A 25,432-nucleotide genomic window follows, 5' to 3' on the forward strand; every position below is an offset into this window, starting at 1 on the left:
CTACATGATCTAAGGCAGAGTAGTAGAAAACCCATGACAGGATTAAATAATTTCTATAGCAACACTGTAGTGTAATTATTGAACAAGTAATGATATAATTTAAGAATATAATGTGCTCGTGGTGTTTAGAAACTCAGATGAATGCTGATTTCCATGGAGCAGTTTGCAGCTCTGATAAACCAGTGATAGGTGGTGGTGATACTCTTTTTCAACATATCAAATCATTTGTTGTTCATGTTAGCATTTCGAGCCATTTCAAATAAAATGTTCTGCATTTAGCTGTATTCAAAAGAATGTAATTTTTGTAGGGTTTATACTAACTAATCTTACTTTCTCAATTTTAGGGGTGAGGGAGAGGAGATGAAAGTAACCCAAAGGCAATTATTTCATTATTTTGATTATTAGAGTTTGTTGTAACTACCTCAACATATATTTGTCAAGTTTCTTGTATAGTCAGAAATCAACATGATATTTATTTCAGGAGATGGGCTGGAACATTGCTAAGATCCTACCATGTTCTTACTTTTTGTCCCAGAAAATTCTCTATTGACTGCCAAGATGTACTGAGATGCAAGAGAGAAGGCATAGTGGATTTCTGAAACCCATCGGACTCAGATTCATTTGCATGGTCAAGACAGACCAAGGCAGTATGAAAGCAGAGGCAATAATGCCACAGAGCCAAGAACATGCAGAACATCTGGGAGACAGAACACGGTTAACTTGACTTAAATGATGGCCTGTGTGCTAGAGCCAACTGTGCCTGAGTGGGATCAACATGTAATGAACAACATCCATAGTGTCTTAGACACCAAGGCACAGGGTTGTCACTCAAGGAGCCTGGAAGTTCTGCTGACATAACAAGAGCTGTTCTGGGATACTTAATAAGAGGATAGTGTGCAACATGGTTCCAAATTTAGACTAAGATAAGGAGGAACAAAGGATAGAGTCCACAAAAATAACTAGGCTGAGATCATTGGAGGCTGGATTAGAATAACACTGGGTCTATCGAAGAAGGAATGGCTGAAAGAGGATTTGTAAGACAGACCCCCACCCCCAGGAAAGAAAAATGAAGGAAATCTAAACGCTGTTGTGAGTATTGTCATGGAAGTGGTAGTTTTATAATGAAGAGCTGAAAATGCATGACCACTTACATTTCAGGGTAAAATTAGTTCATAGTATATTAAACCAAAAGTGCCATGCCATCAAAAAAGCCCAGGAGGTCTCAGACACAGCAAGTTGAAGTTTATATAAAGCGCAGGGGATATTAAATACAGCCATCAACCTGAGTTTACAACAAAGCCAAGAAGACAATAGGTATATGCAAATTATTTTATATCCGATAATAAAAGGGTATAACTTTTCTAAAATATTTGAGAAAGCCAAAATGTCTAGTGGATTTGGAAGGCTTGATAATTAGGCATTTAAAAAGGCTTGTAATTTTTGAGCAAGGATTAGGAGAGGTTAACCAATAAAAGAACTTCAGAAGATGTTAGGGGTCGGGTATAGCAGGTAGCTGAAAAGATACCGGTAAAGACAATCAGGCAGATAGACAGATAAATCAACAGACATACAGATAATATATTTCTCTTTGTGAAGGAAGGAGGAAGACATGGATGTACTTTGCAGTCTGCATGCTTGTATTGAAGAGGGGAAGTAATAAAGCATCATGTCTTAGACTACACTAAAGAACAAGTGATCCAGGAAGACTGCTTTATTTAAGTCAAAGCAACTAAGTCCATGACCAGACAATTGGTTAAGTGTTGAATGGCTGAAGTACTATGATAAGTATCTTAATCAAAAAGTTTCCATCCTTTGCTACTAGTTGGTTATCCATGGGAGGAGAGGCCCTTGGTCCTGTGAAGGCTCTATACCCCTGTGTAGGGGAATGCCAGGGCCAGTAAGCAGGAGAGGGTGGGTCGGTGGGCAGGGGGAGGGGCGAGGGAACAGGATTTTTTTTTTGAGGGGAAACTGTGAAAGAGGATATCATTTGAAATGTAAATAAATAAAATATCTAATAAGAAACGTTTTCCAGCATTGTCTCTTGGCACACACCTTTCACCCCAGCAGTTGAGAGGCAGAGGCACACAAGTATCTGGCTCCAATACTAGCCTGGTGTACACAGTGAGATCCAGGCTTAGGAAGAATACGCAGTTAGACTGTGTCTCAACAATAATGAAAAGAAAAAAAATCAAAATACTTTTCTAATGAAACCTGTTACACTTAACTTTTTGAACGTTAGCACTAAAAATTTCCAAGCCTCTTATTTTTGACAGATTAGAGACTTTAATGTCGTGTTCTATGTGTTAAATTTTCTATGAACATATGTCTCAGATTTATTTTATTTTTTTTTACTATATTTGAGGTCAAGAACTTCCAACCTTATTTTTTATATCAGTACTGATAGGAACTTTCAGACGGGCAAAGATGCATGTGGCTTACTTAATTTCTTAGAAGAATAAACTGCTTTTATAAGACAAGCACTATCTTCAGAATACTTAAATAATTTTAATTTTCTATCCAAAACCTCTTCTCTTACTGCCATTTGCAATGGAGTTGGCTTGTCCTACCTACCTTGAAAGGGATGTGTCAGAGGTTTTCAGGATTCCTTCCCTGAATCCGTAGGGCACAATGTGCCCTATAGTTCCTGAGAGACTAGTGTACTCTTAAGTGTTCAAGCTACTTTGTGTTTCTTTGTAGATTCTTATAGTGGTCAAGGAAGCATGGAAACTTGACAGGACAATTGGCCTTAGATACTAATCTTGTGTACTCTTTATAACTTGCAACTTTCATTGTATCCTGGGAACTATAACTGCCCTTATCTTGGAAATTGCCATAATATTCTGTTTCTGATAAAGGTATGAAAACAATTATTAAAAATAAAATTGTCACAGCCTCAATTGTGTTGTGGCCTCTCCAATGTGGCCTGATTTAATTCCTCCTGGCCAAAATAGGTGACCTTGGCCCTGTAAGAAAGCACACGTGCTTAGAGCCATTAAAATGGCAGATACTGGAGATGCAGTATGGAACTTAGCATGGATGATTCCTTCATACATAAACTTTCATCTGTCTATTGGACCAGATAAGTGATATTTACACGTGAATACAAATCAATGTATTGGTGTTACTAATGCATGGTTCATTATGCGTACTCAATGCATACTCAAACAACCTTTCCTGGCATACTCCATAGTTAATTATGACAAAACCCAACAACCACACTCTGCCAAAAAAATAATAATCCAAAGAATAACACCCCCTTCCTCCGAAAATACCCCTTTATTTTCCACGTGAAATGTAACCAAACTCACAGATAAGGAGTAGAATGAACAAGACTAATACTTAACCTGGCAATTCTGGCAAGCTTTTGTTTTAGTGAACATTCTTAGAGATAGTAGAATTGCATTGTTTATCAAAATGCAGAGATTAACCTAGCAGGAGTACATTTTAGTGCACAGCAGAAAAGGAGTTAATCTAAAGTACACACTGCCTTGTATTTAAAATCTTATTTGTCACATTTTGTTTTAATGGTAAAGGCAACACTCTTATGGGTGAGTACTTTGGGTCTATTATGGAGGTAAATGATGTAGCTCTAAAGTCTTCCATGACAAGGAAGACCTGCGAGGGGCTACCAAGTTTCTTATTTTCCCATCTAAAATAATTCTCTATGTGCCTTGTACTTTCTAGCAATACTGCTCAATGCTAAATATGCATTCTGTGTTTCAAATAAAACAGTCCCCAAACAAATGTTACATTATGTCTTCCTTGCATCCTATAGTAAATATGCTTTCATTATATCTAACATACTTCTAATAGTCTCCTACGGCAAGACAGTGATATTAAATGTGGGAATAATAAAATGTCCACGACACCACATTGAATTTCCAATAAAGCTTTTTATCTGAAGGCTCACGGCACCTTCATGCATATGCCCATTCGGTCTTTCCTTGAGCTTTAATGTGAGCATTTTATGGCTAGGATACAGCATTGTTAAGGGAACTGAGTTCACTGACAGAGTCCACATTATACACAGTAATGATGTTTCTATGAAGCCAGGAACATTCCTTCCCTCCAGTCCACCTGCCTCCAAGGAGAGTGAATTGGTGTCTGGGGTAGGGGTGGGGAGCAAGTGATCATCACATTTATACTGGTCTTGACCTTCAGGCTTCCTCTCACTTACCTGGACACCATCAGATGCAGGGATGTAACTTGCCCTTTTAAATGTGTCTGTCACGTTTCTCAGGATTTCCACAGACACCAGAAGGTCACCTGCATAGAAATTTTTCCTCTGGGTTAAATCCAATAGTGTCTTGGTGACCTGGGACATTCCATCACCTGCCAGCATCCGCTGCCCCTTCGCAAGATGCTCTTTAATCTGTTATAGTCAAAAGAGCAGAAAACACATCAGAATCTCCATTTCCATTTCTGTACATATCTTCACCAAGCAACTACATTTAAACTATTCAGTAAACTTTAAAATGATCTTGTGACACTTAGGATTTAAAAACAGTAAATTTTATGTATCCTACAGTTTAATGGGTTAACAACCCGCCATACAAGAACTAATATGAAAATTGGGTATCTTTGTCAGAATTGACAGACTTCTTGCTCTCAATTAGGATACATGTGCAATAAATACACTGGGGGAAGTATATATTTTAGGAGTAGAAATTTTTTGAAAATTATTCACACATGTAACAAACCTGGAAAGTTATTTAGGAGTGCATGCTTAAAATCTTTGCAAGTGGGCGGTTGAAGAAGGATTGTGAAGAGAGATTAGCCTGGGCTACTTAGTGAGTTCCAGGCATGTTCAGGTGACATAATGACTACTAAGAACACACAGACTTGTCATAGGGCATTCTGCTCAGCTTAAGAAAAATCTGGAAATATTTGAGGTTTATTATAACATAATAGAAAGTTAGGCAATTTTAGCTTTCTTTTTTTTTAAAAAAATGATGTCATAACAAACAAAATAAAAATAATAAAAGGCAAAACAAAACAAAACCCTTTAGTAGTAGAAGGAACTTTGGAGAGGTATAATTTCAATTAGTTTGATGGCTGAAGAATTGGCTGTCATTTTGCATGTGCTACTGATCTTATACTGAAGATATAAGAAGAGATAAGCTGAGTACACCATATAATAATGGCAAGGTATAAAAGGAAGGGAGAGCAAACATCACCTACACCATAACCACATTAAATCTGTAATTAAACTGACTTTTAAATGACAAAAAAAGACAGCATGCACCAGAGAAACATTAAAAAATATTAAATTGAATTAGTTGTGATTAACAATTTTAATAACATGTCATCAAACCCTATAAAGTATGGTTATCAAAGTGCACTGATGTTTTCTGAAAGCACAATTTTTCTATTGTTACATTTTTAAAAAGTATTATTTTTCTAAATTCTGAATTGTTTAAATAGAAATTATTTTCACTTGTTATACATACTATATATATGTATATATATATACTGTTTTATATATTAATTATACTTGTGTGTCTATGTGTGTATCTACTGTGATTCCTGTGAATATACACAGAGGCAGGAGGAAAACTTAGAGAAGTTGGTTATTGTCTCCCTCCTGTAGGAACAAGCAATCAAACTCAGGTCTTGAGACTTGGTAGCACACACGTGGAACTCTGAGCTATCTTGCCAGTCTTAACACCTGGAGTGTTGTCATGGGGTATTGGTTTGTATAGGTTTGGTCCACTGAGTGGCACTATTAAGAGGTGTGGCCTTGTTGGAGTAGGTGTGTCATTTTGGGGATGGGCTTAAATACTTTCAACCTAGCTGCCTGGAAGTAATCTTCTCACTGCCTTCAGATGAAGATGTAGAACTCTCAGCTCCTCCTGTACCATGCCTGCCTGGATGCTACCATCCTCCCACCTTGATGATACTGGACTAAACCTCTGAACCTGTCAGCCAGCCCCAATTAAATGTTGTTCTCATAAGAGTTGTCTTGGTCATGGTGTCTATTCACACTAGTGAAGCCTTAACTAAGACATATGACATCATTGTTCTCATCTTTGCCTAGCTGTAGTCTCAATGTCACTTCCTATGCCATGAAACTACCATGTTCAGTCATAACACACACACACACACACACACACACACACACACACACAAAGAAAGAGGGAGAGAGAATTAAGTCATCAGCTGGACAATAGCTTACTGGTATACCACAGTGTCAATTTACTGAGAGCTATTTGCAATTTTCCATTTTGGTCATATGTTGTATGCTTTTTGTTACTGTGTGTAGTCACACATACATATGAGTATATTTAGTACATTCTATTCTATTCCTCCCTTTATCTTTTACAAAGCACCCAGATTCATTCCTTATTTTTCTAAATAGGCAAGAAATATTCTTTTCCACTCTGTGCTGTGTCTGGAGATGTTGTGTATGCCACAAATCTTATGGGTGTTTCCCCTTAGGGAGAAGCACCACAAAGTTAATCTGAACCTTTAAGAATAGCATGGATTCAGTTTGCAGTAGAAATAGTTACTGACGGCACTGAATGGTCTGTCCAATCAGAGCTGGGAAAGCCAGCCTTTCTCATGGGTGTTAGCAACACTTCTAGCCTGAGTCAGTATTAAATTAGCATCACTGCCATCTGACAGCTGCTTAGCAGGCCTATGTGGAATGAGCGTTGCTTGGTCCAGTTCTTCACAAACAGTTATGCAGATCATTCTAGTTCTCAGAATTGGCACTAATTAGCATCTTTCCTGACACTGTTACTAAAAAATAACCACGGAAAATACTTGCAATACTTTTACGTTCCGGTGTAGAAAATTCATAGCATTGACATTGAGAATAAAGTGTGCTCAGAGATACTCGTTCTTTGCAGCACATGTTAAATTGCAAGACACTTCTAGTTTATTGATTGTGAGCACACTGTGCAATCATTCTTAGAAATCCTTCTTTCTACTGAGTTTCTGGAATAGCTGCAGTTCTAAAACTCATCTTGTAATTGTGAGTCTGGCACTTGTTTCTTAGGAGGATTGGAAAGATTTCTGTTTTCTAGGATCATCTGATTTGTCTGTAAAACTGAGAGACAGCCCCATTGTGGTGACTGTGTTAATAGGTTGCACTTCTCCAGGATTCAATTTCCAATTCTCTTTGATTAGATAATGAATACTAGTCTAGAACTGGTCCTTTACATCCAGTTCAGTAGTTATTTCTTCATCTGGCTTTAATTGGCCATTTATTCTAATTACTGATTACAGTGACAATATATCCTGTTACACCATATTTTGAATATAAAATCCTTCTTATCTGTCACTGCTAAAGTACGAGATGGTTCCTAGCACATGCTGGGATTTTGAGAGTTACTGGAGGTTTCTAGAATGTTTTAGAAGACTCAATGGAATGTGCTTTTAGAAATGCCTCTGGGAATGTGTTGGAGAATTTCTTGTCATGGGCACACTCCTGTCTGTATTCTTGAATTTCTATTTACCATAGAATGGGAAGCCTTTCTGTGTCTGGGATTCCCAGACATAATCTTGGCAATCACACTAGACAACCATGTTGAGAAACTGTGGGCCAAGGGACTCTTTCATCCTGCAAATGGATGCTTTTTCAGATATTGACCATGGCAATGGAAAGGTCAATAACACATTAATGAATATTACGCTTAATTTTTTATATTCTCTTCCATTATTTAACTATCATTTCTATTTTTTCTTCCATCTCTTCTTTTAGACAAATATGAATTTCTTTGTTCATACATGCATCACTAGCTCTCTTGATTTCTACATGTGCTGGGTTTTCACCCACGGGATGTAGCTAATACAACGGGCAATTCTTGGAATCCTGTGGATTGTTCTCATCCTTTGGTTTGTGCAGTATCTTGTAGACCAGTGGCAGGTGTGTTTCCCCAGCAGGGGGAGCCCTCAGGCAGTTCCATGATTCTGCTGATTATCAAGTTAATTCCATTTGTTCTCAGTTCAGGGTAGTTCTTTCAAGTTTCTGAAATGGGATTCCGTTTTCCTTTCCCTTCCCCAAATTCTCTGAGTCATACAGTTCATAGAAATGTCCTAGGTCTGAGAGTTTGCATAGTTTCTCTCATCTACCAAGCCAGGATAGCAATTGGGTGTCTGATGATTGCAGGATCCCTAGTAGAATTCCTCTCCTTCCGTAGAAGGGGATGCTGAAAGCATCTCTATGAGGGATTTTGAATCTTAGCCTCCAGCAACTTCCCAAGGCTCACATATAACCTAATACCACCATAGATTCATTCTGTAACTGGTCTTATGTTCTGTTTTTCCTTTCACTTCTTGTATGTACAGTTTTCTCTCTTTTTAGCTCAGCTATAATTTTGTTTGTGAGAATAACTAGTCAGCTGATCTCTGAAAGTTGGCTTTGTGTAACCCACAAGGCCAAAATATCTGCTAATCTTCTAGTGACATCTTATCCAAACTATGTGCCACTTCCATAAGAAATGATGTGAATCTCGTCTTTGCTTCCTGACTCTCTTCCCTAATTTCATATGCTGTTGCCAAATCTTCTGGATAAACTGTAACATTTCTTTTCTGCTTCGTGAAATGTACTCAGGTAAGTGTAATCATGACATGATCTCTACTTTTGTGACTCCTTGAAGTAACCTCCATCTGCCTTACATCACTGTCATATTTTTGTATTATCTCATCCATTCTACTAGATTCTGAACTCCTGAAGGGCTTGGAGCACACAGTCATCTTTGAGCATCCTATAATCTCTGCTATGTAGTCTGTCACATGGACATATCTGCTCTATGTGCCGGCTAAATTGAAATGAGTCTAAAGAAAAAAAGATTTCCCTTTTCTCTGTACAACTGTGCTACTTAAGTGTCTGCAAGTTAAAGGTGGCAGTTGATGGCCATTCAATGCTAAGGGACATGTAATATTGGAAAACATTTACCTGACATAATTGCCTTATAGAAATAATATTCTTGAGAGAGGAACATACTAATTGTTTACTCAATACCAAATGATTAGAAAACATGTACATATAAGTAAGATTATACAGACTGAGCAGGTTGGATGTATGTATTTAGACATACACATATACACATATATTGTGCATATATATATGGGTGTGTGTGTGTTTGTGTGTGTGTGGATATGTGTGTGTGCATATGTGTGTATATACAACAACAATTAATGAAAAGAGAGGTCATACATTTGAAAGTCAGTGAGGAGCTGTATATGGGAGAGTTTGGAAGAAAGAAACAGAATTGAGGGACCGCTATAATTTTAAAGTCAAATATAGACATAAAATTAATTATTAAAAGAAATGCAAGATATGTGAATAGACTGGAAATTTTGGAATTTGGAAATCTGATTCTGAAAATTATGTGTCTAAAGTTAGTTATAGTTATTTACTTTCAATCTTTTAAAAATAAATATGAGAAAACAAGTTATACCAAGTACCTTCTGCGTGACAAGTATGGGACTAGAAATGTTTTATGAGATATTTAGGTTTTTACATGATCATCATAATTACCATCAAAATCCACAGTTCTACATGTAGACAACAGAACCAGTCAGATTAGCTGTCTACCAGGACTCTAGAACTCCTAAACTGTGCTACCAAGAATTTCCTGAAAGCAGTCTGAGTCAAATCTATCTCTGAGGAATTATCATGATTAACTTATAGCTCATTATACATTTTCATCAAAAATTACCAAAAATCTATTTAACTATTTAAATATTACTCCAATTCCTAATATTTTGAAAAGTTTAAATATTTTTTTTCCTGATGAACAACATAAAAAGTATAGAACTTTAAGAATTCTATTATATTGTTGAGGTATTTCTAATTATTTGAACAGTAGTAAAAATTTTGAAATAAAATGTGTAATTATACTTAAAACTATTTGTCTAGACCACTTGTTTTATTCAGATAATAGTTTTGTTCACATAAAGTAGGATGGGACAAATATTTGATTTTTTTTCTGGAAGATAATTATCAATCTTCTTAATTTATACACCTGAGTATGTCAGAAATATTTTTTGTGATTTTAATATTCCCTTTTAAAATTGTAAATATCAAGAATTCTTGTGGACATTACAACGGTGACAGATATTCATTTCAAAGGACAAGTTTAACATCTTCAGGATGGGATAGCATATGAAATTGTTGGGATTTATAGTTCTGAAATAAGCCTCCTTGGTCTTTATAAGGAGAGCAATGGTGCATGCTGGTTGTGGTTTATACAGTGGTCCTATTTCTGCAGTAAAGTCTTTTACTCCACCTTCCATTTCATGCCGCCCACTGCCTGCCATGGTTGCTGCCATTGTTTCAATACTAAACAAAAATATCTATCATAGTTACTTTTCACATGTGACACACTGGATACATCATAATGTATATACCCTTCCATCATCAATCCTACAGTCCATCTTTAAGGTAAAGGTTCTCACAGCTCTGAGTGGCTTCAATTAAAGGATAATTATACATGAAACTTCTTTCCATAAAACAATCATCTAAATATGTGTTTTCACTCATTTAACAAATGGGCCATATTTTAAAGATCAAAGTCATTCACTTGATAGTGCTGTTAAGTGATTTGGATATCTATTGGGCTTCTCCTAACCTGGTATCCTAAGTTCTAGTATCTAAATGCAAAGGAGTTAGGATTGAATGTTTCTAAAATACAGGTATCAGTCAGCAATGTTGCTGAGTGGGTACTTGCTCCCATGTCTGGTATGTGAGTTAGATCCTGGAGACCCACATGGTAGAGAGAATGAACTTCTACATGTTCTTCTCTGACTTCCACATATGATCTGCCTGAAAAGAGAACTTTGAGTAGCCACTGTCTTCTCCTAAAGTAAATTGACAGATTACAAGTTGGGAAGAAATCTGGATCACTGAGTGACAAATCCATGAAAGTCACATATATATTTTCTATACCCACAAAGCTAAGGTATATATCCACTGTGTGTATATTGTGGATAGCTATATATCTGTTGTCCATCTAAAGTCTGAAAGGTAAATAATGAAAGAAGGGGGATTAGACAGATGATAAGTGTTCCAAAAGATCCATGTTTAAAAGCTTTGGTTCTTAGTCCACAGCACCATTAGGAACAGATGAATGAATTAAGAGGTGGAACTTAGGTGCAAGGAATCTTGATCATTAGTCTCATGCATTTTGAAGATTTATAATGGGACTATATATAGTCACTATATAAAAGATGATAGACTATTTACATTCTCCTACCAAAATGTACTATTTTGCCATAGGCCAGAAATCAAGTAAACAAGCAACTATGGACTGCAGCTGGGTAGTAAAAGTAAACATTTGCTCATTTTATTTTGCTACCTGTGGTTGTCTTTACTGAATACACACTCTTACTAAAACATCAAAAAGTCATGTCCAACATCAACCACTGATTAGAATGAAAACATAATCTTTGACTATATTAGAATAACAAGGAAAGGCTATATGAGATATCGTTGTAGAACATCATGTGTAGAATGCTTAGTCTAGAGAAGGTAGAAACAATAATTAAGAGGTAACTGGGTTATACATTTTCAATGCCCTCAGAGCTAACAGGATAGCTTAAAGGTCCCTTAAAGGTCCATGTTTAAGGGCTTGGTCCCTAACCCAGATCACCACTGGGAACAGATGAAAGCATTAGAAAGTGGAATCTAAGTTCAAGGACACATCTGTAAAGTGTCATGTGTCAAATGCTTAGCCCACAGCAGGTGTCTATGAAAATTAATTGATTATGGTACTTGATCTTTTCAATGAATACCTTCACAGATGGATTCAGAACTTTGGGAGTTGGTAAAAGATGTGACTAAGTTGGGAGGAGTAGTTCAGTAGAATCATGCTTTAAAGGTTTGTAAACTCTAGGATTCTCTCCCATGTTACTTTCTGGGTTTAGGTCTCCATGAGGCAAGCAATTCTGTTTTATCTTCCTTCTATTGTGTCTGGCCTAGTGAATGATCCTAGCAATGGGGTCAACCATGCAATGAAACCATTGAAATCATGAGCCAAGATAAACATTTTTTTTCCTTGACAAGGATTTATCACAGTGATAGAAAGTTAATCATTTCAGGATGGAATGCTTTGTCTTGAACAAAGCATGGCCTTGAGATACTACAATTACACTGATGAACTGCCCAACATCCCATAAAAATTGTTAGATATGCAAAGAGACCAAAAGACTTGTATGGTAGGAATGGAGAAAGGAAAGGAAAAAAGAAAGATAGAGAGAAAGAAAGAAAGAAAGAAAGAAAGAAAGAAAGAAAGAAGACAGACAAAAAGTATCCAGATATTAGAGCTAGATGATAGGAAACCTAAATTAGGTATTTCTAAGATTCTGAAGAAAACAGAGAAAAAACAAACAGAAAAATAGTTTATTTTTTGCCTGTTTTATAATGGAGAATTCCAAAGGGGATCTATAATGTATATATAAAATTCTAGGGGTCAGTAAACTATGAGTTGGGTCCATTACTTTTTCTTTTTCTGAAACATAACCATTTTCATTTCTTTTTATATTATTTGGTTTTATCAGAATCTATATTGTGTGTTATGGTGGTTTGAATGGCAAGGGTCACCATAGATTTGAATAGGCTCATAGATTTGAATTGCTTGATCCCAGAAAGTAGTACTTTTTAAAAAGGATTAGGTGTGATCTTGTTGAAGGAAATGTGTTACTGGGGATAAGCTGTGAGGTTTCAAAGAGCCCAAAACATTCTCAGTAGCTCTTCTTTGTGCCACTTATATATCAGGAAGTAAAACTCTCAGCTACTTCTCTAAAACCATGTCTGTCTGTGTGCTGCCATGCTTCCCTCCATGATGATAAATGACTAAACATCTGAAACTGTAAGCTAGTCCCAATTAAGTGTTCTTTTGTAAAATGCCCATTAGCCTGGTATCTCTTCCCAGCAATAGAACACTGACTAAGATACATGTGAAGTCTTCCATTTTATTCAATTAGGAAAGAATATTCATTGTTTCATTATCCCATATTCAATAACAGAAAAAAATTTTAGATTGTGAAAGATGCTATAAAACTGACGTATGCATTATTTACAGTTCCAAGATTTAAATACTTTAACTCAATTCCCAAAAGTTCATTGTATGATTTTTCGTAAAATAAATGAACTTCTGCCCATCTTAAAAGAAGTTACACCCTGACACATTCTTGATCTTTATGACATATACAAATGCAGATGCTTACAGCCAACCATCAGACTGAGCATGGGGTCCCCAATGGAGGAGTTAGAGGAGGGACTAAAAGAGCTGAAGGGGTTTACAACCCCATAGAAAAAACAACAATATCAACCAACCAGACCCCATGTCCCCAGAGCTCCCAGAAACTCAACCACCAACCAAAGAGTACACATGGTGGGGTTCATGCTTCTAGCTGCATAGGATGGCCTTTTTGGACATCAATTGGAAGAGAGACCCTTGGTCCTCTGAAGGCTCCATGCCCTAGTGTAATGGAATGCCTTAGCAGGGAGGAGAGAGTTGGTGGAGGAAGGGGACAGGGGATTTCTGGGGGTGGAAACCAGGAAAGAAGATAACATTTGAAATGTAACTAAAGAAAATATCCAATAAAAAAAAGCTGGAAAAAAAGAAAAAAAACAAGAACAAACCCCTGTTGCCTCCCCCCTCCCTCTGCTTGCCACCCCACCCTCTCCCACTTATTGGCCCTGGCATTCCCCTACACTGGGGCACAGAATCTTCACAGGGCCAAGGGCCCCTCCTTCCATTGATGATCGACTTTGTAATCCTCTACTATACTCATGCTGCCAGAAAATCAGTCCCACCATTTATAGTCCTTGGTGGGTGGTTGAGTCCCTGGGAGCTCTGAGGGTACTAGTTAGTTCATATTGTTATTTGTCCTAAGGGGCTGCAAACCCTTCAGCTCCTTTGGTCCTTTCTCTAACTCCTCCATTGGGGACCCTGTACTCAGTTTAATGGATGACTGTGAGCCTCTACAACTGTATTATTCAGGTTCTGTCAGAGCCTCTCAGGAGATAGCTATATCAGGCTGGCTTGTCCTTCCTTCAGTCTCTGTTACATAGTTAGTCTCTGCAATTCCTTCCATGGAATTGTTCCCCCTTTTAAGAAGGAATGTCCACATTTTGGTCTTCCTTCTTTTTATCCCTTTTCATCTATCTCTATTGCTCTATTTTTAAAATACAACGAGTGAAAGGAGAACAGAAACATCGGTAAAGCAAGATTCAACCTCCTTGTTATCTCTTTTCAGAAAGTCAAACTTTGAAGGACTAGATAAACTATAACTTCAAAATCTGTATGTTTGTTTAATTTTGGATTGTTCTCTGTCCAATCACGTTAGGGAAGTGGCAGGCTTGTGATTGGACAGGAAAAGAGAGGCGGAGCTAAGGGTTGGGGAGATAGGCAGAGAGGTGTCAGGAAGAAAAGGAAGAGAAGCCAACATGGACTGTAAGAGAATTCTTAGAATTCAAACAGAATTCTAAGAGAAAACACTATACCTATAACTTCTATTTCTATATAGAGGGTCTTTACAACAATATTGTTAGCCCTTTCAGTCCTCTTCATGCTTTCATTCACTTTTTTTTCCAGGAAATGGAGGGTGACAAATCTTCCTGATGAATTAAGGAAAAAGCCTTGGTAAGTGTGTTCAGATCCCCTTTGCTTTAAGATCTGTTCTCTCACAGGGACATATGCATAAAGCCTGTTTCTTCTGGTGAGTGTGTGTGTGTGTGTGTGTGTGTGTGTGTCTGTCTGTCTGTCTGTCTGTCTGTCTGTCTGTCTTTCACTCTGCGTGTGTGTCTGTATCTGTCTCTCTCTGTGAGTGTATTTGTCTCTGCTCCCCTCTCTCTTTGTGTGTGTCTGTCTGTCTCTATTTCTCTGTCTCTGTTCTCTCTTTCTCTCTCTCTCTCTCTCTCTGTGTGTGTGTGTGTGTTTGCATGTCTGTGAAAGGAGAAGAGTTTAAAAATGAATGAGGAATGTATGTATATGTATATTTGTTTGTGAAGTTTAAATGAAGATCATTTTAATCATTGGATTTAATTTATATCTCATAAGGTCTTTAAACAAATTTCACAGATATTAGTTGGTATGAGTTGTTCTATAATGACAATAGAAGTTCATGATGTGATGATACAAATTACTCTGTGTTTCTTTAAATTTATTATACTGAACAACTCCATCAATATTGTGATATGTATTTTTTTCAAATGACTAGTAATCACAAAGAAAATGGATTTATTAGAACCCTTAGGTGGCCAGTAGCTTACTATAAACAAGAAAATAAGTAGTTTTGGAATATCAGTAATATCTCTACCCAGCAATGTGTCCTACAGTAGGGAAATAAAGACTGAAATGGCATGGTTCTTACCATTAAATAACTCAGAGTAATTGTACAGCATGATTGATCACTGATTTTATATTTTAAAATGATTAATGACCTAATTTTGTTTGTTTTAGGTAGTTTATAATTGAGAGTTCATAAGACATATTCAGCTATTGCTTAAAGATGATAAAACTCCATTTCAGATTAGCCTTTGAGTGCTTATTTATGAAACACATATACTGTGCCTATGTATGTTTGTAACATATACTGTAATTTATACATTAAAAGGTTAGAAAATATCAGCCTATTTATTTTAAATAAGCCCCTGAAATATATTATAAAAACTGACTCTAATTTAATTAGCCTTGTAAATATAAAAAATAAGAAAATAAAATTCATCAAAGACTAAATATTGAAGTGATAAACTCCATGCCATCTCTAGAATAATTATTATTTATGTAAGTCTCAATTGTTCTAAATAATAAGCACTACTGAGCTTTGATTCTCAAAGTTGGGCTCAGGGGAACAACTGGGGTATGATGCTTCAGAGAACTTAATCTCTCTTCTATTTTCCACTGAGTTTGTAGACTCTGGACAATGAGACTGACTATAAGACTGGTGTCATTTAAAACACAGATTGATCCTCAATTTTATATATTAATATGTATTATAAATATGTCTGAATATATATTATATATAAATATAAAGATCATGATACATCATCAAGCATGAGGTTGTATACATATGTATCTTGTCTGTGTGTTTTAAAATATTAGATTGTATGTTTATATATATACACCTACGTTTATCTCATAATATATGCAATCTCATATTCTCATATATATGTAATCATAATTTTGAGACCAATAGTTGCAACATCAATCTTTAGTGTCTCCTCTCACAGTTTTCTTTATTATCTCCTTGAAAATGACCATAGGACTACCTTGAGGGCATGCTGCACAGAACTCTATAGTCTAGGGCAGGTGATTTGTCATTTAAAACCTAGATAGTTGTATGGCTTTAAGAAGAGAGAATGGGTCTTGAAACAGTAATGCATGGGATGTCCCTTTGACTCTTCACCTCACCTAAGTAGACTGCATTGTGAAGATCTTCACTTTCTGTACAAAGAATGGAGAAAACCCGAGCCTGATATATCTGTTTTCTGAGAGGCTCTACAAGAGCCTGACAAATACAGTTGTGGATGCTCACACCCAACCATTGGACTGAGCACAGGGATGCCAATGAAGGAGTTAGGGAAGGGATTGAAGGAGCTGAAGGAGTTTGCAATCCCATAGGAAAAACAACGATATCAACCAACTAGACCCCACAGAGCTCCCAGGGACTAATAAACCACCAACCAAAAGTATACATGGAGGGACCAATGCTTCCAGCTGCATATGTAGCAGAGGATGGCCTTGTCAGGCATCAATGGGAGGAGAGGCCCTTGGTCCTGGGAAGACTGGGTGCTTCAGAGTAGGGGAATGCCATGATGGTGAGGTGAGAGTGGGTGGGTGTTGGGGGAACACCCTCATAGAAGCAGGGTTAGGGATGATGGGGTAGGGGGTTTGTGGAGGGGAAACCAGGAAAGGGATAACATTTGAAATGTAAACAAATAAAATATCCAATAAAAAAGAAAGAAGATATTTATTATTTTAATTTCTTCTACTGAGATGGAGTCAGTTAATGGAATTTGAAATAAAAATGTGTTATATAAAAAAAGAAGGGAAAGTCCACAGTTGATGATGCTCTTAGCAAGGACATTTGCACTTCAGGTGTTTAGTAGCTTCTTAAATATGCAGTTTTTAGAGGATGCACAATTTGAGATTTCATTTTTTCTAATTCAGAGAGTATATCTGTGTCCATTCTTGATGGCCTGTAGTCAAAGAATGCAAACTCATTCATTATTCTACACAAAAATAACAACAGCATAAACTTTTTAGGAAAGAAGTAATATTTTTTTTGGAGCGGGGGGTTCGAGACAGGGTTTCGACAGGTAGCCCTGGCTGTCCTGGAACTCACTCTGTAGACCTCAAACTCAAAAATCCGCCTGTCTCTGCCTCTCAAGTGCTGGGATTAAAGGCATGTGCCACCACTGCCTGCTGTAATATTCATTCTTAACTAACTTATAATGATAAGCTTATTATTTATTTAATTTCTGCAATGTTATATTCATGATCACATTAAGAGATATTTAGACATATTTTTTAAAGCAGATAATATATTGCAGGCAATAAATGTTTACAAGTGGTAACCATTAGCTTAAAATATATTAATACCTGAAAATAATCCTCATTGTTATGAAACAAATGAAAAACAAAACAAAAACAAATAGATACAAATAAAAAGAAACAAAAAGTCCAAGTTGATTAAAATAGTCTATCTAACATTAGAAAGAGATATATCACATAAAATTAATTGATAGTTATTCTGTTTATAATTCTGAAATATAATAGTCTGAATCAGTGATAGATGTTATTAAAATAGAGTTTACATATTATGTTCACATATTTTAATGTGTCATAATATTTATGTATATATTCTGTCATTATGTAGAAAAGTATTTAATATATATACTACATTTTATATATATTACACTTGATATATATATTAAACTTAAAATTTTCAAAGCCAAATATTATCTATAATTGACATTTATTTGGTTATATAGAAAGTATAAAAATTGTGTATATATTATGTTCTGTTGTATATATTATATAACATGCAAATGTATATTTATGATAACATAAGGGCTTCATGTAGCTAAATAGTAAGTCATTGATATATACATACAAACATATTTGTATGCACAATGGAATAAATAAGACTATACATGTAAATGATCATTAATTATATTGCTCATAGTTACTAATTTGATATATGAATGCAATGCATCAGCTAGCCTTTGGATTTAGACTTTCTAAAATGTGTGTTATTTTTTTCTGGAAATTTAATAAGTACTAATTCTATTAGCTAGTGGAGTTATTGCATAAGCTACCCTTTTCATGCACACGCAAGAATATGTTCACTGTGTGTGTGTGTGTGTGTGTGTGTGTGTGTGTGTATGTATGTATGTTTTGACTGACAATGAGAACATAAGACAAGACTTAAGTCCAGTAAAGCGTGGAGTCTCTTAACACCACTGTTTGGTTCCTTTTTCCTGCCCGTCCTCTACATTGTCCACCTTGCCTCTGTGGACTTCATGACTGCTGGGATGAGATGACAGCGTCCTCTGAATAATAACAATGACTTGTACTTGAGCAGAACTTAATTGTATTCAAAATATTCTACATCATTGGCATAAGATAATTCTCTGGGCATATTTCATAAGGAGCTAGAATTTAAAATACAGAAATGTGATTGCTATTTTAAATATCATCTTCTGTGACTAATTCAATGGTTTCTGGGGGGTAAAAGTCATTTTTGGAAAATCTGGCCACATTATCTTCTGTGAGTAATTAAGTTTCTGTGGTCCAAGGAACCGTCGCTTCCTTCATATTTTAAACTGCACAAGAAATTTGATACCCAAGTAACACAGCTTTGTCCTTCCCCAATTACTGCAAAGTGAAAGATGTTTAATTTAAAAAAACGTACAGTGTTTTGAAATAATCATGTAGTACTTAATGAAGACTTGAACCAATCATGATACACAGCTGAGCTATTGCATGTAAATCTGAAAAAGATTTTGCTCTGGCCCTTCTCCCATTAGACAGGGAATATTTTCATTTAAATTGCCAGGATCCATAAAAACCCAAGCTCGAGGAACAAAACAATTTAGATCAGGCTCACAGAAATCAGCTTCCTATCCCATCCCTTTTTTTTTTCCTTGGGGCATTTCTTCAGAGGTTTTTACTGATTTGATTATACAACAGAAGGTTAAATTCTCACATAGTGATCATTAGGAAAAAATAAACAGAGCAAGTACTAAAGCTGGCTTTGCACCTACTGAATGCTGCAAGTGTCTGTACTCATTGGATATGCATCTTGCGAAGCTTGGCTGTTCCCAGGAGGCCACTCCATGAAGACTGAGAGAGCAGCGTCTGCTAGTGGTGCCTGCAAGTCACAGAGAACAGAGAGAAGCTTTATAGCAGGATGCTGGGGGGCCTAGCACTGGGAGGCAGACTGCAAACTAGGTTTATATGATTTCCTTTTGCTTTAGGAAACATTCATATGAAATTGTTGTTTTTGAATATATATATATATATATATATATATATATATATATTAAACTCAAGCGTTATACCTAGGACACAATCATCAGCAACATTTTTGAAATTTCTTCATCGACTCCATTTATGAAACACGTTACTAACACTGTTCTATCAGCTGCTTAGTAGACATATTTATTCATAGGATACGGACAAAGGCAGGATGTGCTAAGCAAATATAGCATGCAGTCCTGGGATATAAGCATTATTTGTACTGGGTGTGTTATCTTACTGTACCTGTGGCATTCAGTGGACATTGATTGAATGCCAGGTCGCCTGCAGGAGTCCTTTTCCATACCATTGATATAAGATAATCCTCTGGGCATATTTCATAGGGTGCTGGAATTTAAGGTATAGAAATATGAATGTCAGCTGTGGTTTTGTTTTCAAATGTTGGTAATAACATTCCTCCAGTGCATCTAAATGTGGAATTCTTTCCCTTCTGTAAAGAATATTATTTTCAGACATGTTAGAAATGTGCTTATAAAGAAACCACCAGGCCTCATTTTACACTCTCCCAACTCTAACAGGTTCTTTAAAAGCTTCATAGTGTACAGGCTTTTATTGATATGTCAATGAGGTTTTCAAACAAATGAACACATTCCAATATATTGATGAACAATCTCTCAAAATTCATTGAACTTTTAGATGTTAATTTTACTACATACTAGTATTGTTTTGAAATTGTTAATGGCACTAAGAAATATTACACACACACACACACACACACACACACACACACATACACACACACACTCACAAACACATACAACCAGTTAAGCAATAATAGGCAGGTGCTCTACCACTGACCTGTATCCACAGGCAAAGTTATAAAGACATATTGATTTGATCTTTATGTCATACTAGTGTTAAAATCTCTATTTAGAAATTTAAGAAATCATAATGGATAATTTAAGAACAATACACTACTGAATTATTGCTTTAATTATTTCTTTTATCTTTTGAGATTATAATGCTACCCCTTCCCTTTCCTTCATCCAAACCTCTCATCTGGATACAGCTCCTTGCTTTCTTCAAATTAATGTTCTATTTTTCTATTAACTGTTATCTGTATCACTATCTATCTATCTATCTATCTATCTATCTATCTATCTATCTATCTATTTATCTATCTATCTAGCTTATATAATGAATCATGAAGTAATGAGACTCCCTCAACATTGTACATTCTACCTCAGAACATATGAACCCACTTTATATTTCTATATTGAGTTGATCAAAAAAGCAGCTGCACATATTACATATTGACACTGTATTTTATTTGCAAAGTGTGATAATTTGGTATTGTACATGTCATCACAGGTCAACATACTTCTGTCTCCTTTAAAGATGAGGCAATGTGGCTACAAGGAAGAGGGTCCCCTGTGGAGGTAGACATAGTGGGGGTATCAGTAAAAGTTGGACCTTAGATTTCTGGTTTTTTTTTTTTTTTTTTTTTTGGTTTTTTTTTTTTTTTTCGAGACAGGGTTTCTCTGTATAGTCCTGGCTGTCCTGGAACTCACTCTGGAGACCAGGCTGGCCTCGAACTCCGAAATCCGCCTGCCTCTGCCTCCCAAGTGCTGGGATTAAAGGCATGCGCCACCACTGCCCGGCATGGACCTTAGATTTCTAAATCATCAGTAGCTTCCTTTGGGGTTCCCAAATACTTTCTGCGTTACTTTTAAATCATTCAAGATATTCTTCTGCAGCTGAAACAGAGAATAAGTATTTCTTATAGATTCTGACTAATGCGCACATGCTACTGTTTGCATCCTATGAGGTCTTTGCATCATGGATGATTCAGTGGCTCACCCTTTTTTCCACCAGTCTGTTCTTCTGCTATCTTCTTCACCTCATCAATGTTCTGCCCCAGATCTAAGATGCGCTCATCTTAGTCTTAACTCATTGGACTTCCCCTGCAGCTTTTTAGACTCCAATCTATTCCTTTTTCTGGAAATTACTTTCTCCAGGATATTAGAAACCTATTTTCTGTCTGGCATCTACTACATACTTGTGCCATTTTCCCATGTCCATCTTCTGCATGTTCTCTTCAAGGTCATCAGTGTTACATGCAATGATCTCTTTAGATAATTTCAAAATCAATAACAACTAACCTTCTTTTAGCAGTCATCAGGCCCTTATTTAGAGGGTCCTATCACTGGATCCATTTAATTTTCCAACTATGAATTAGAGTATGAGTTACTGTAATGTAATATAATATACCATGTAGGAAAATGTGTTAAAGAGGTGAACTTAGTTTTGTTTGTTTGTTTTTCAAAACAGGTGTCATTGTGTAGCCTTGGCTATCCTGGAACTTACTCTGCAGACCTCAAGAATCCAGTTGCCTCTGCCTTCCACATACTTGGATAAAGGTTTGCACCACCACTGTCAAGCACTTTTTCTTTTAAATTCAAACATTTCCTTTATTATATGTTAACTCTAAATGAGAAAATAAATATACTTGGGGGCCACTGAATGGAAAAGGGTCATTCTATCCAGTATATCCTATCCTCACCTCATCAGGAGGGAAGCCATGTCTTCCTGACCCCCCACCCCCAAATGTACCAGCTGTTACACAGGGAACATATGCTATTCTGAATCTAACAGGGTCCCTTCCTGGCACTCAAAACGTGTTTTGTCATTGAATCTGTTGTGAGAATGGCAGGGATGCCTAGATGTGAGTTTATCATAAATGCAAAGAAATAAAATAACTCATCTCCAAAATGTATAACTTAATTAAGGGCAGGGCAGCTTCTCTCCAGCTTTCCTTCCCGACATAGCTCAGGAAACAGCAGAGGTATCACTTACTGCTGCTACTCATCTTCAGGAGCAAGCCTGGAGACGGAATCAACTGTCTGGTCTAGCCCCAACATGGAGCTCATATGCTTCTGTGTTCTTCTGTCTCCATAAGTTTCTCACAGCTGGAAGTAGAGGCCCAAATATATGTCTCCTAAGAGGAGGCCACCCCAACAGGAAGGCAACTAAAGTTGAGAGATGAAAGTGCTATGGAACTATGGAATGTCTACATTTAAGCTAGTGGAAGAGGAGTGCCGGGCCAAGGACAGTCGGGGAACTCTACAACTGCCTTAAGTTCAGGTCTGAATCACAGCTTTTGCTTGGCCTTTTGTGGTCGTGGGAGGACGCATGTCACCTCCCATCAGCTGGTCTAGAAACATGGAGCTTCTTTTGCTTTGGTTCAAGTATCTTCTTCTCTGAGTTTTGTGTGTTTGATTGGTTTTGGTTGGTTTGTTGTTTGGCTTGAGGCAGGGTCTCGCTGCACGGGCCCTAGCTGATCTGGAGTTTGCTATGCAGAACAGGCTAGCCTTGAACTCATGAAGATCTGCCTGCCTTTGTCTGTCAAATGCTATTATTAGAGGTATATACTGCCACACCCAGCCCAACTCCCTCCTGGGTTACCGAATGGCAGGCCAAAAGACTGGGTCTTCTATGTATCTGTATCTGTACCTGTATCTATACCTGTACCTGTACCTTTAGCTCTACCTCTATATCTAAAACCTCATCAATTTGTTGATGCTCAAGACTTGTTCCCCATAAATGACAATACCTTTTCTTTACCACATTTCTGAACTCTGCTAACTACTTGTCACACTTTTCCTCATGACTGAAAACATCAGCTTAAACCAACATCTACAAATTATGCCTTTCTACCTTGGCCACTTACCCAAGGACTTGTTCCTTCCCATTGAATTAGGGAAAGCAGCTCACTAGTTTACTGCTGCACTTTCTTAGCTTGTGCTAAGCCCTGTTTTAAAGAGACCCAATAGCATTCAAGGATAACAGACTGCTTTGTGTCTGCTTTAGGCAAGGGGAGATCGCTGAGAAAAATATGAACTACAATTAGGAAAAGAACTTTCACGAATTAAACGGAAAATTCCATTTGAATCTAAAAATCGGAAGGATTCAAAACAAAACAAAACAAAAAACAAAGCCTTCTGGAAGAAGTGACACTTGCTTGAAATGGACAGTGTGAGGTACACTAAGTTTTCCATGCACAGGGAGAGATGGATGCCAAGGTCATGAATGCCAGTGGGACCGGAGGGACAGTAGGATGAATAAGAATTGCACAAGGTTCTGAGAGGACAGGCCAACACTATAGGTTATGAAGCTGCAAGTATCCAGGGAAAGGCTGGCACAATTCTATTTCCAATCTTACGAACACGTTGCTTTCATGATAACTAGCGGGCAATGACCATTGAGGAACGAAACCGACAGAATGACACCTCGATAACTTCGGGACTGACAACTGGAGCTTCCAGAGTATACTCAGGAGGGAACAAAATGAGCAATGAAGAGGACAGAGCTTCAAGGGCTTCAAGGGCTTCAAGGGCTTCAAGGGCTATGTCTGCTGCCTGCACTGAAGAACTCGGAGAAAAGATGCTAGACTAGCTCGGTGGTGAAAACCCCCTCGTGCCTCCGCAGGCACGGCAGGACAAAGGTACGTGTGTTCACTATGATGAAAGCATGCACAGGGCAACTTTAATCTATAATGACTCTAATTGCTTTCCAACACATTAGCAGCACAGAATTAATGGTCATACCTCGATATCGAACACTCAGATTTTTTTTCGATCTTCTACATCTCATACATAAAAATAATATCTCTTCCATCTTGTAAATGTAAAGTTCCATTTTATTAATGTTTTTTGATACAGGGATATACATAGGCAAGTTTGAATTGACAAAGTTCACGTAGGAATCTTACAAAAATATTAGTAAGAATCTCTTATCGTTAGCTCTGGTTTCTTTTGGAGCTTTGTTTTAAATATTACCACCTCAGGTTCTGGTAATAACTAGATGTACTCAGGTCCCTCAAAGGTGAACCGTTGGCATGAACTCTCTCCCTCAGCACTCACTCACTCCCTCTGGTACTTGAGTTAGGACTGTAGTACATCGGGCATTGTTTCCGGACATATGGCTTCCGTGTTCTTTCTCCGGCTTCCTCACTTCTTCCATCCAGTCAGCCATTGGACTGAGCCTCTCGGGCTCTCTGGTGGATTTAGAACCTCCTTCCTGTGAACTCTTTCCTCTGCGTCATACGGATGGCTCCAGGTCTCTTCAGTTTAGTCTTACTTTCCTTCAAACTGTTCTCTAAACCTCAACTGTAGCGCTTAAAATAGAACACCTTTCTTTTGGGCTTCAGTGACAGTTTCTCCAAAGAGCCGCCCTCAGTGCCCCAAACACTGAATATACAAATTTAGTATTTCTCACAGTAGACTGTGAGCATACATTTGGCTATGCAAGTACCACTTCCAAGACAGTACTTTTTCTGGATGCTAAAATTGCTTTGCTTACTTCTTTTGTCTGCTAAAATGAACTTCACGGGTGTTTAGCATATAGTGGGTACCTAAAATATGTGTGTTCAACATGTCCAGTGAGCAAAAGCATCCATCTAGAAATTTCTGCAATGATTGAAAAGACCTTTGCTTTTATTATTTAATGCAGTGGTCATTGACCAGATTTTCCCACAGAGTTCCAAAAAAAAAAAAAAAATGGTCTGAGTGGTTGTGAGGACTGTATTTTAAACTGCCTTTAATTTTATTAGCGCACATGTAGGTAGCTACAATGTTTGGGCACTATTGTTAATAGATGATTATTATATTTACGTAAACCCGCCCCCAAATGATTATAGAATACTTTAAAATAGGAAATTAGAGTTAGTGTCAAAGTCCACATAATTGAAGAGTATATAAAATACCTCGTCCCCTTTGAAGTGTTCTGACGAGTTTATCTAACAAGATGATCACACTTGAAAGTGTTTTGTCTGGTCTGCACTCCTGAGGTCTTTTCCATTTTGCTTTTATTTACTAACTGCCATTTATTACATACATTGTCTCCTTTCTTTTCAATGCTTTTCTACCTCATGTTTTCTTTCCACTGAGGACCCACGGAGGACCTTTGAAATACATTACATAAAATCTATGGCT

At 37.1% G+C, this 25,432-nt stretch overlaps 1 protein-coding gene across 3 annotated transcripts in view; it reads right to left on the bottom strand.

The window, feature by feature from the left end:
- Positions 1 to 25,432, bottom strand: part of Adgrb3 (adhesion G protein-coupled receptor B3) — a 729,205-nt gene that overhangs the window by 404,441 nt on the left and 299,332 nt on the right. For all 3 annotated transcript variants that reach the window (XM_031367067.1, XM_031367069.1, XM_031367068.1), the window contains exons 8-10: positions 19,725 to 19,826; positions 19,226 to 19,332; positions 4,178 to 4,372 (exon numbers count right to left, since the gene is read on the bottom strand). In XM_031367067.1, the coding sequence (XP_031222927.1) occupies positions 4,178 to 4,372; positions 19,226 to 19,332; positions 19,725 to 19,826 (404 nt within the window). The remainder of the gene's footprint in view (positions 1 to 4,177; positions 4,373 to 19,225; positions 19,333 to 19,724; positions 19,827 to 25,432) is intronic.

The sequence above is a fragment of the Mastomys coucha genome, unplaced genomic scaffold (assembly GCF_008632895.1).
Source record: "Mastomys coucha isolate ucsf_1 unplaced genomic scaffold, UCSF_Mcou_1 pScaffold14, whole genome shotgun sequence".
Taxonomy (NCBI): Eukaryota; Metazoa; Chordata; class Mammalia; order Rodentia; family Muridae; genus Mastomys; species Mastomys coucha.